The sequence below is a fragment of the Montipora foliosa genome, chromosome 5, assembly GCF_036669935.1.
Source record: "Montipora foliosa isolate CH-2021 chromosome 5, ASM3666993v2, whole genome shotgun sequence".
Lineage (NCBI taxonomy): Eukaryota > Metazoa > Cnidaria > Anthozoa > Scleractinia > Acroporidae > Montipora > Montipora foliosa.
Window position 1 is genome coordinate 25,327,694 of NC_090873.1, and position 12,500 is coordinate 25,340,193.

The window sequence follows — 12,500 nt, forward strand, 5'->3', positions numbered from 1 at the left end:
TCTACTTTAAAGCCTCACAAGTGACAACTCTACAACTCATACGATTCTCGTCTCAATCTTTCCGGTTTGCCCGAGAAAAAAAATGACTCAATGTTAAGGTATTGTTGACGAACACTCCACGCCGGCGTCTTCATAGTGTCTACAGTTTTCAATTTCCCATCCAGGAAACTTGCAACGATCGATGGAGGATTCACTTGAGGTACATTGCACGTCATCCATCCAAATAGGCCCATTTCCCTGACCGAATGCAGCTGATCCACTGACACTATTAGCTGGTGGGAAACCAAGCTGTCTACACACCACGTGACCATTGTTTGTTTGCCAAATGTCATCGCAAACTGTTCCCCACTGATTTTCACGAAAGATTTCAACCCTGCCTTCTAACGATGTATTGCCTCCTTCAAGGCGTACAGAATTGGCAACTGAAATAAACATTTGAAATTTTAGACATTATATTCCAGAGATACCGCCATATGAGCGTTGGTGTAAATGCGAATTCAAGGCAAACTTTGGGTCACGTGGTTTTGTGCGTCATACCCATCCCTTAACATTCCTTTCTCTTCTCTGACCTCATCATCTGAAATTCGGAATTTACAACTGTCATAACTGCGCCATGAGTAAAATTTCCACAAAACTCTGCAAGGTGATAGCTGCGAAGTTACTCATTGCGAAATCGAAAGCGTAACAAGCCAACCGTAAATACAAAGAAATGACTAATTATAAAATAGAAATTTGAGTGGTAAGAACTGTAGGATCCTTCGGTGATGTGGGAAAGAAATTCCCCGCTAATAAAAATCGCTTAGGCGTGCGTCTTTGCCACGATTTAGGATTTATGCCTAACGTAATTATCGACGTTCAGGAATGTTACCCTGTGGTTTCTCCTTTTGTTGTGGCAAGAAGAGATGGTTTCTTCTCCATTTATGCCGGGTCTATCATTCCAAAACGAAAAGACAGTATTGTCACCAAGACTTACCATGATAGCTTGCAGCAAAACCATTCATTACGACCGAAGAATCAGTGATAAACGTGATGAAGAGATTGTTGCTTGAACTTGTAATGGCTGCTGGAATAGATGATCCAGAGTACGAACCAATCAGAGAAGAGGAAGCAGAGAGGCCATCATAGACACGAACACTATCGAGAGCTGCTTCAGTAGCAAACCTGAAGAACACCAGCCTCAAATTGGTGTTTGCAGACAAAGTCCATTCACAGCTCATACTGTTGTTGTAAGATCCGTCTTTGTTTGAAAATATGATACCACTTGTGCTAGATCGCACGATTAATAGTCCTGAACACGAACTAGTTGCTGTTACAGACCACACTATGAAAAGAAGGGAACGATAAAAAAAGAAGAAAAAAGTATATATCATAAGCTAAATTAATTTCGAAGGATCAATCCGGGCTTCTGGCTCATTGGCTTAAAATGAGTTGACAGTTGAAGAGATATTCCAGAAATATAATATTCATTCACACCGCGGTCCAATTTGGTTTGCCATAATATTTAATGATGTACACTCTCTTTAAACCCCGAGATAATAAAATGCTGAATATTCGTTATCACTTAGATAACGTACAAAAAGAACTTATTTCGTATTTGTTATTTTACCTGTAGAACTAATTGTTTACCGATAACGCATTCTTCTAAAAAATCAATTTTCACCCGTGCCCTTCACGCAACTGTGACGTCTTCGCGGCAAAACAGTCTTATTTCACGTTGACGTGCTGAGAATTGATGCTACTCCCTGTCTTCTTTCTGGCGAGTTCCGTTCAATCCTGGGCAAAAATGCTTTCAAGAGACGTTTTCAAAAAATGGGCGCAAAAACCGCTGCAATTAAAAGTTATGCCTTAATTTTGTTAGCAATGCCCCCACACATCTCTCAGGCAATTTTAAAACTGGCTGCAGCTTTTTAGAATATTTGCCGGTTTCAAATCAACATTGTAAGGGGGGAGAGGAGGGGAGGGAAAAGTTGTTCCCAAACGTTGTCTTTGAAGCAACCCTTTTATGTTGTGCTTCGTTGACTTTAATATTCTCCTAAAAAAATTGTCCAGGATTGGTTGGTCTGTGCAGAAGATTTAGAAACATCATTTCTCCATGTAGCTTTTATAGGAGGTAGTGTGGCCCAGTGGTTAGGGCGCTTGCCTTGAGATATTTGTTCCTGGTAGTCCCTGGTTCAACTTCCCAGCTGCACTTGTAAATAGCCAACTGGTTTGCCTCCGGCCAGTTGGAGTTCTTAACAGTTGTTGTCGTTCTGTTCGTTTCGTTGTGTTACATTGGCCCTGAAAAGCCCCTATGGGGGAGCGGTCAATTAAGTATGTATGTACCAATCCGTTATACAGTTCTTTGGGGGGGGGGGGGGGGGGTGGTATTTGCATTAAAACAATGAGTTTTTAGTTTATTGAAGCGTGATACAGTCCAAAGGGTAAATGACTAGTATTATTTTTATGTAAATACCACCCAATACGTCTTGCATTATGGGATGGTAAATATAGTCTATTCCTCAACCACGTGGTTTCAACAAAGTTGAGAGTTTGTTGTTATTTTTCAAGTTATAGTAACTGTCAATTGTTTTAATTGAAGACTAAAGAGGGGAGCTCTGTGACGTTTATTCCCTCAAATTAGTTTTTTGATACAAGTGATTTTCAAGCCTTCTCAAAGTTAAGAAAAAGGATGAGAAGACACTTCGTGACGGGTATCGAAAATCGGCGTGCATGTTATTATAATTAATTACACACAAGCCTGGACCAAGAGAGTATGACGGTAAGAGAGGTAATCCCTCATATTGGCACTATTCCCATCGTAATCCCATCTTCAGTTCCCACGGCCTGCTCCCGTCTGACCTTGTAGCTTAGTCGGTAGAGTAGCGGTGGTCTAACCCGAAGGTCGTGGGTTCAATTTCCACACTGGTCAGAGTTTTTCTCTGTCCTTGTGTGAGCCCATTTCCATCAGTAGGGCTAACGCTCACATGGTTCATATATGGGGTAGAAAACTAGCACTTCACATTACACTCTAATCAGTTAAGAAAGTTGTTTTTACATCTCCTGTGAGATCCGGAATTCCCACAAGGGTTATCTGACAGCCAATCATATGTCCCCATTTTTACCAATGTTGGGTGGGAATTCGGTCAGCTGTCAACATTGGTGAAAATGGGTACATATGATTGGCTATCAGATAACCCTAGTGGGAATACCGGATCTCGCAGAAGATTTAAAAAAATTTTACGAGGGGTTACGATGGGAACAGGGCCAATATGACGGTTTTCCCTCTCTTACCTTCATACTCTCTTGCCTGGACATATCTCAGTGAGTAACCCCATTCTCTTTGCTCCTTATTTCTCGGCTCTCTTGAAAGGGGATTTTATCCGTTCCATTACATTTTCATTATATCTTTCCTACCTGTTCCTTGACATGTTGTTCCGTTTCCTGTGAATCCCAAATAACAGAAACAGCTATAAGATCCTACTTTGTTGTAGCAGTTGGCATTCGGATCACAAGGAGACGGAGAAGTACTGCATTCATCGATGTCTAGGTATATAAATACAAAATTAATGAATACATGTACCGCAAAATCTCAGTTCAAAAACTTGTCTGGCTGCTTGTTCTACTCACCATGCCATTTTCCCCATCCCTATCTCGAGCCACTACGCCCGTTAAAAGCTCTGGCATATCAGTCACCTTTCTCTCCACAAAAAAACACTATCGAAACCCTCACGCGAAAGCTACCAGCTTTAAATAAGTCTAAATACGACCAGTGTAAAACCCGATTTGAATTGATGCTAAGAGATTTTCTGATCAAGCCCTCGTAAGGGAGTGCTCGTGTAGGCGACTTCGACTTCCGCTTTATGGCAACAACTTGTTCTCGTCGGCCATCCTTACTTCATTCTGAGGTCGCCTTAGCGAGTTCCCATTCTCGTAAGCGACCAGCTTTAGACCTTTTTCTTCGACATTTCCGAGCTGATTGCTTACGAGTACTTCATAGGGGCTTTTAGATTCTAGTACGAGGACGACAATGAGTGCGAGATTTGCAAATGACTGCGTGTTTTAAGCGAAAATTCTTAGAAAATTTATAACCCAGACGATTAATTTTACCCTTTGTTAGCAGCATAGGTTGCCCAGTTATTTTTTTTTTATTTCTGGTAACTGAGCCTTTTCCTGATTGAAAAATGCCAAAACTGCTACATGGTTGGTGACTTGTTTTGACACGACGACATTTTTGCAAAAACTCGTACTGAAACAAGCAAGGTATCACGTTGTTCCAGCCAAAATGACGATGGTTTGCGCGCGCTCAATGTTTTTCTATGAAATCTCGTACTCGTAGATGTTCTCTAATGATTTGGGGCTAGGTGCAATCACTGAAATCAAATCAAATCAAATCAACACATATCAAATTTAAGCGATAGAGGACGTTTTCCGTGTTTCCATAGCCTCATTTAGACACTCGGGGGAGTTGGCAGAATTCGAGACAGTAATGCAATATCTGTCGAGAATTCACCCAAATCCCCCGAGTGCTTAGACGAGGCTACGGAAACATGAAAAAACGTCCTCTATCGCTTTTAAAAAATATTTCTCAAAGACAATTCAACAAATAAAGGAAAAAGCCGCCTTTTTTTTTTTTACTTCCTGATTAAAACAGATTTTCTTGACACACGCTCATATTTCGTACCAGCCAATCAAAACGCGCGTCTGACAATACATAACCAATCAAAATTCGTGTGATGTCACAGCCTTGTTCCATATCCTCATCTAAACATAGTTATCGACCAATGAGAGTGCGCGTACTATCCTAATTATTTTATAAAAGAGGTTGGTAAATAAGGAGAGTGCAAAACCAAAGTTCCCGAAGGAAAACCTCTCGGAGCAGAGAAGAGGACCAACAAGCTTAAACTACATGTGACGCGAGGTCTGGGAAAGGGACCCGCGCCTCAAATGTAATACATATTTGGTGATTAACTGCTTACACACCATTGCAGGATGTCCCATCTCCAGTATATCCTGAATTGCAAGAACATGCATAAGATCCCTCATTGTTAGTGCAAACACCATTTCCGCCGCAAGGGGAAGGCGAAGCGCCACATTCGTTGACGTCTAAAAAAAAGCAAAGGGAAAATCTTGACCTGGATATAACAGACACCGTATCATGCATCGTTAAAAAGGAAGTCAATTTTGACCTTGACATCACACACTTCTGATTCCCGATATCTCATTACCGGAGGGGTACTTCCTTATATACGCTATACAGGTATGTGCCGCCCGATAAGACATAGACATAGACATAGACATAGACATAGACATAGACTTTATTACGACTCCTCTATACGGGGCTATTCTGTCGTAATATGCAATACTAAAATAATATGCATTAAAAAATTCATAAAAGTGGGAATATATACATGTATTGCGAATAAAAATATTTACATGGGTAATACAGTATTAAAAAAGATTATACAAAATTAATTATAGGAAATATTTTTAAGAAGTGAGCGGCAGCTTTCCTTTTAAAACTTAAAATATTGTTAGTCACCCGAATGTATTCCGGGAGTAAGTTATATTCTTTAACTTTTCCCCGCGAAAGGCAAAAGAGCGTTGACCAGTTGATAGTCTACATTTGGGAAGGTTTAACTGTGACGTAGTTCTAGTGCTACGTCCTGATACATAGATATTACATAGATAAGGAGGCGTCTGATTTATTCTACACTTATGAACCATAGTAACTGTATTTAATCGGAGTTTCTGACGGACGGATAGCCAACCGAGGGATTTGCGCGCAATAGAGACATGATCAAGTTTTTTTAGACCTAGGAATATTCTGCAGGCAAAGTTCTGAATAAGTTGAAGTTTACAAATGTTTTTGCTGGAGGTATAACTCCATACGTTAGGGCAATAAAAGAGCCTGCTGAAAATAAGGGCGTTAATTATTAATATAAGAGTTTTACTGTCAAGAAGGTGTTTAATTTTATTTATACGACGTAGCTTATACAGGCAGCTCGAGGACGGTTTAGATATATGGTCTTCAAAGGTTACGGCGGTGTCGACCCAGACCCCTAAGTCTTTTACGACAGCAGAGGGCTTGATGCTTTTCCCCATTAGAACGACAGGAGGTAAAGATAAGCTTCGCGTTAATTGTGGAACCCCAACAATAAGGAGCTTAGTTTTGTCTGAGTTGATTAACAGAGAGTTTGTCGAGCACCACTTTGCGACTGCGTGGAGGTCACTATTGAGGTCAGAAGGAGGAAGTGCCAAAAGCAACTTGGTGTCGTCTACATAACCCATGGCTTCGCACTTTTTCGGTACTGAGGGAAAGTCGTTAACATACAACGTGAACAAAGCAGGACCGAGAATGGACCCCTGGGCCACACCCGTTGTCAAGGGGGGAGGGGATCAGATAGGGCACTGCCTATCCTGACCACTTGCTTGCGTGATGAAACGTAACTCTTACACCAGGCTAAAGCGGAATCAGACACCCATTGATTGTAGCTTCGATAAAAGTTTGTCATGCCGGATGCTGTCGAATGCTTTGGACATGTCGAGCAGCACAACAAGCGATAAACGTTTTTCATCCATATTCTTGAGGAGTTGGTCGGTGTAATGCACTAAGGCAGTTTCGGTGGAATGTAACTTTCTATTTCCACTCTGTAAGCCAGACATCTTGCTGTTTTTACCCAAAAAGTCCATAAACTGCGAATGAGCAGCCCTTTCACATACCTTTGACATTATAGGTAAAAGGGATATAGGCCGGGTGTTTTCGGGCTCATCGGGATCACCGAACTTAAGATTTGGGATGACTTCTGCTGACTTCCACGCCTGCGCAAAGCAATTCGATGCAAACGAAGAATTCATGAGATTAGTAATGACAGGTAGAGTGGTCAGTAGACTGTCCTTTAGCACTCTGGCAGATGCTCTGTCGTGCCCGGGCGCTTTGTTTGATGGTATATGCTTGACAATCTTTTCAATGTCTTTTTTCGTCACAGCATGAAACTCAAATTTATTCACATTTTGGAGATCCTCAGTGATTGGCTCTGCTTGCTCGACAGACTCTGTCGTGAAGCCAAATTGATCACATAAAGCCTGGGCTTTAGCAGCTGCAGTCTCCCCTACAGAGACGTAAATGTCGTTAAATCTGTTCGCTTGGACCACAGGATCTTCTACAGTGGTCAGCGGTGGCTCTCTGTTAGAAAGGCAATGGTTTATAATTTTCCATATGGAGTTTGTATTCCCATTAGACTTCAAAAGTCAGAGCGGACATATTCCTTTTCAGCGATCCTTATCTCCCGCTTTACTTCCTGTCTGAAAAATCGAAAAGCGTTCCAGTGGAGTTTGTCGTTTGTTTTACGCGCCTTTTTTTGCCAACTGTCAAGGGTTTTCATCAGTTGTTTAATCTCAGGTGTGATAAACGGATTCGAACGTGACTTGATTTTTATGCGTTTAACTGGAGGAAAATAAAGGAATAATTTATTGAATACATCCATTTGATCATTAAAATAGTCTAAAGTATTTGCAATGTGAAAAGGAACATACTCCAAATCGCTCAGAAATGACTCAGGGTTGTAGGTTTTGTAGCTTCTGGTGAAAATATAAGACGGCCGAGGCTTCGGGGCTTTTAACCTTAATGTGACCGCCACCAAACAATTATCGGCAACAGCCGAGATATTTACATCACAGCTGACGATAAAACTCTCGTTTGTTGTAAGCGCTACGTCGATTAGAGTCTTAGATGTATCAGTGGTCCTTGTAGGTTTAGTAACAAGTTGCGAGTGATTAAATGAATTACAGAGATCCATCAGAGCTCGGCCCTCAAGACAGGAAGAGCCCGGCAAAACGTCAGCATTTAGGTCGCAAGTTATTAAGACTTCCATTCCTAGAAGAAGCGAATCCATAAAAGAGGCGGAGAAATCGTCCAGGAATCTAGACATAGACACAGAGTCTGGCCTGTAAGCAGCGCATAGTACAAAAGATTTCGTTTTTCTACATTGAACTTTGAGCCAGAGTTGTTGTGAGTTAGCGTCCGTAGTTGTAGACAAGTTATCAATGATCGATGCTTTAAAACAGTTTCTCATGTAAACAACCATCCCGCCTCCAGAGATAGGGTTTTTGAGGTGCTCAGTCCTTAAATAAGGGTATCCGGTCCTTTTTGGTATTTTGCAAAGAGAGATCCCCAAACACATCAAACCATAACTGGTTAAGGAGACAGAATTGGCTGCTAAGCATTTTTGTCTGCTGTAAAGGAGGGTATCCGGAAGTGTCCGCTTGTGTCCGCTTGTGTCCGCTTGTGTCAGGATTGAAGACAGATGCGAAATAAGAATTAAAGGCATTGGCCTTTTCCTCTGCAGTGGAGAGCTTTGAATCATTAAAGTTCATTGTTTCTGGAGTTGAAGCTTTTGATGACTTAGCCTTGAAGTATCTCCAAAGGGGTTTGGAGTTTAAAGAAAAAGTTGTAGCCGACAGGCAAAATCTCATTATTCCCAGGTCTCTGTCAGGGCAATAACATCAATATCATTGCCATATACGATGTTCTGAAGACAAGAAAACTTGTTGAAAGTAGTATTTGCGGAGGAATCATAATAGTTTGCTTTCAAACTTCTAACATTTTTTAGAAGACAGTAAAGATTGTTCTTTGAAAGTCTATGATTCCGATCAGGTCCAGGATTGATCTCTATTTCACCATGTAGAAGTAATAGCGATAGTAGAATACGAATTACAGTAGTAGGACGACGACTCTTAGTGTTGAGAGACGAGTCAAAGCTCAAAAAGGCGGTTCCACAGCACGCACGAGAGAGTTGAAGTCAAGTCTCTATGAATGGTCACTAGTCGTTCCAAAAACATAGCCTTGCTGCAAGTGATAGCAGAATTCGCCATATTTATACCATTCGCTAGCATCTCCAGGAATATTAGGTGTTATATCAAGTAAAAGGCAGCTAAAAAATAGAAAAGTTAACGGAGCTAACATACTCCATGCCGCTGCTTGACGCCCCCCCCCCCCCCCCCCCCTCCTTCCGGGCTCCGGGCTCACATTAGAGCACACGAGATCTCTCCTTACATATGCATTCAGCATTTCGGTGGCATAAAGAAGGAAAAGCAGCAAATCCTCAAATATTTAGAAGACAGAAAAGGGAAATCGTAAACACTGGTAGAATGCAAACACTTCTCGGTGGATTATAGCTCCAGGTGTAACTTAAAGGGGCACCGTCATGAGCTGCGCATGCTCGAGTTTGTTTGCTCTCGCGCTCACGGAAAATTCTAGCCGCCATTATGGATTCACCCGTGGGTCACGTATATTCGCAGTTAATGAATTCTATGCCAAACATAGCGCTCAGAATTTAATATTTACCTGTCAGGAAGAACTTTCCGGATCAATAAACTTTTGTAAACGCCAAAGTGCTTGCAGTACAAAGCGAAATCATTGTCGCTGCACGCTTCGTAGCCAGCATCGAATTTAGCTTGCAGCCAGCCGCGAAAAATTCTTTGCTTCAGATAAATACGCTTGTGCGTGTTATTCCACTCCTTCAGGTATTTTTTGCGATCCGTTAAAGCCTTCCTTTTTCTCCCGGAGTTTCTCCTTAGTCTACCATGGCCCTTCCCAGTGGACGCCATTTTGAATTTGTCGATCCAACTTTAAAAAGTTAACCTAACACTTTTCAAGTTTTCGCAAGACGCTAGCGCATGCGCAACTCATGACAGTGTCCCTTTAACGTAGCGTGATGTGAAGGGCTATTTTGGGTTGACTAAAATGATTAGCATTGCAGGTTGTCCCATCTCCAGGAAATCCTACTTGACAGGTGCATACATAGGAGAAAGAAACAAGACCTCATAATTGCCAGGGTAGATCACAAGCAAAGTACCGTAACGTGATGTGGTGTGACATAATGTCAACTCACATACCATTGCAGGTTGTCCCGTTTCCAGTGAATCCTGCATTACAGGAGCATACATAAGATCCCACATTGTTAATGCAAAAAGCATTTCCGTCGCATGGGGAAGGCGAGGCAACACACTCGTTGATATCTGCAAGAAACCAAAGGGAATGTCTCATTACTCTGGTTAGAAGAAACTCCATAACATGCACCGTGAAAGAGGACATTAAGTTTGACTTCAACTTTACACAGTTCTATAATATTTCTGGTGAGTTTCGGATTTTATGCATTCAGCCTAACGGTGGCATGGGGCAAAGCAGCACATTCCTTGATTTAAATACGAGACAGAGGGAAATCATGATAAAATTAGAATCAAAACCCTTCCGCATGTTTAACCTAACGCAGCGTGATATTGCAGCCGTTTTGTGAGTGATATACGGTTGACTTCCGTAATTGAGTAATTATACACACCATTGCACGTTTTCCCGTCTCCAGTAAATCCTGCTTGACAGGAACATTCATAGGATCCCTGATTGTTGATGCAGGAGGCATTGCCGTCGCAAGGTGAAGGCGAAACATCACACTCGTTGATATCTAAGAAACAGAGATGGCGGATTGTCGTAAGACCGCAATTATAAAAGTCCAGCGCTATTTGAACAGTTATTTCGGCCAGCTGATGCAAAGTCCAGCAATGCTATGCTATGCAATGCAATGCAATGTAAATCAGGGTTTTCGTTTGAGGCCGGAGGCCAGACGTTTCGTTCGGTCGTTTCCCATTCCATGTCCGGTATAGATACCAATATCTATGGGGTTTGTTTTATTTTTTATCATTATAATTTTTTTTTTCAAACTTACTTTTTAAAGGGAATATGAGTGAACTCCAGCTTGGCTAGGAAACAAATTCTTGGGTTCCAGAAATACTGGAAACAGCGTTTCTGAGTGTTCTATTTTTAAAATTACCAGGGGGGGGAGGGGGGCATCTCCCAGACACCTCTAGGTAGCTCGCACCTTTGGCAATCGCAAAGCGCCGCAAAAAAAAAGTCACGTCCTGTGCTTTCAAAAATATATCTGCTACTTTACAAAACCGTCGAAAACCCTGTGTAATGCATTGCAGTTTTTTGGAAAGGTTCATTAAGTGATGTACCGTCAACTTAAAATTTTACACACCATTGCAAGTTTTTCCGTCTCCAGTGAATCCTGCGTTACAGGAACATGCATAGGATCCGACAACGTTACTACAAACGGCATTTCCGTCGCATGGAGAAGGCGAAGCATCACACTCGTTAATATCTACGAGAAAGAAAAGTGATATCACAAGACCCTGGCATTAAAACCCCACACTCTCACCAACCTCGTTCCCAGGGTCTCTCTTCTCTGCTTCCATTGCCGTTGTCAATGGAGGCACAGAAGAGAGACCCTGGGAACAAGGTTGCACTCTCACAATGATTGTAATGCAAATATAATGCAAAGGGTTGCAGTGCTCAGCATTTCAATGCAATGTCATGCAATACCATGTTGCAAAAATCACGAGACACTAGCATCGGGATATTTTTAAGTAACGTTAGAAATTCAGCATACGGTATTATTTTTGAATGGTTACCGACCAATCAGTACTGACCTTGACAATGATCACCCGAGTATCCTTGCTCGCATGTGCAGTTATAAGAACCAATGATATTGTAGCAGTATGAATTAGCGGGACAAACAGGAGAGGAGGCACTACATTCGTCCACGTCTAAGAAAATAAGCAAGATAAAATAACCGAGTCCATGGCCGCCATTTAAATGTTCTTTTGTTTTTATTCAAATTAGCCCTGGATGCCTCGTTCTTAAGCTTAAAATTCAAAAGAATATTTTATCTTGAACGAGGCAACAAGGGCCAATTTGTATCCGCATAAATCAGCGGCCATTTTGGAACAAGGTGAATGTTAGATTGAAAAACAGTTTGATAGTAGGACTAAATTAAATATTGGCGGACAGCGTGCGCGCGCGGAGAACCATTGTTAAAAATATATGGTAACCCATCGATGCGAAAAATGTTAGTTTCATCAACCGTCCGTACATACGTAAGTACGTACGTACGTACGTCCACCCCTCCATGTATGCCAATGTGACCAGTATCATGCTAGTTTACAGCATACATCTTTGATATTGGACATCCATCTTTTGATTAATTGACACCTGTCAAAACAAGATAATCGCTGACCAATATCACGTGACTATATCGCGGGCTCAAGCTTAAGCTAACCGAGGTCAGCTGTTTTTTTGTTAAGTTGACCGCTCACCAGTTACTGGTTTTCGATTGGATTGCAGGCTCAAACTAGGTTAACTCTCCTGAACTTAGGCGAGGCTTCATTTTTCGCGCGCTTTCTGTGGGTCGACGCGGCTACACGGCTATACTATATATATCAACGAAAGTTCTTACACAGTCAATGCATTTCGTGTTCAGGTGGAAAACGGTTTGGAAGATGTTTTCTTTTTGCATTTTTCGCTGGTTTCAATCCAGTTTGACATATCTGTGGTCCACACTCGTGGCTACGCAGTTATTCAAGGCAAGCATCGGCGGGATGTAAACTTAAAGCTGAGTGTTTATTTTTAATTTGCTTAGAGTCGCTTTTTTTCTGTATTTTTTCTGTATTGCAATTTTTGGCATATC

At 41.6% G+C, this 12,500-nt stretch overlaps 1 protein-coding gene across 2 annotated transcripts in view; it reads right to left on the reverse strand.

Moving 5' to 3' along the window:
- Nucleotides 1-12,500, reverse strand: part of LOC138003064 (uncharacterized) — a 28,561-nt gene that overhangs the window by 266 nt on the left and 15,795 nt on the right. For both annotated transcript variants that reach the window (XM_068849009.1, XM_068849010.1), the window contains 8 exons: nt 11,464-11,580; nt 11,013-11,135; nt 10,317-10,439; nt 9,874-9,996; nt 4,960-5,082; nt 3,394-3,522; nt 974-1,321; nt 1-422 (listed from right to left, as the gene is read on the reverse strand). The exon at nt 1-422 is cut by the window's left edge and continues 266 nt beyond it. In XM_068849009.1, coding sequence (XP_068705110.1) covers nt 94-422; nt 974-1,321; nt 3,394-3,522; nt 4,960-5,082; nt 9,874-9,996; nt 10,317-10,439; nt 11,013-11,135; nt 11,464-11,580 — 1,415 coding nt within the window. In that variant the 3' untranslated portion in view covers nt 1-93. The remainder of the gene's footprint in view (nt 423-973; nt 1,322-3,393; nt 3,523-4,959; nt 5,083-9,873; nt 9,997-10,316; nt 10,440-11,012; nt 11,136-11,463; nt 11,581-12,500) is intronic.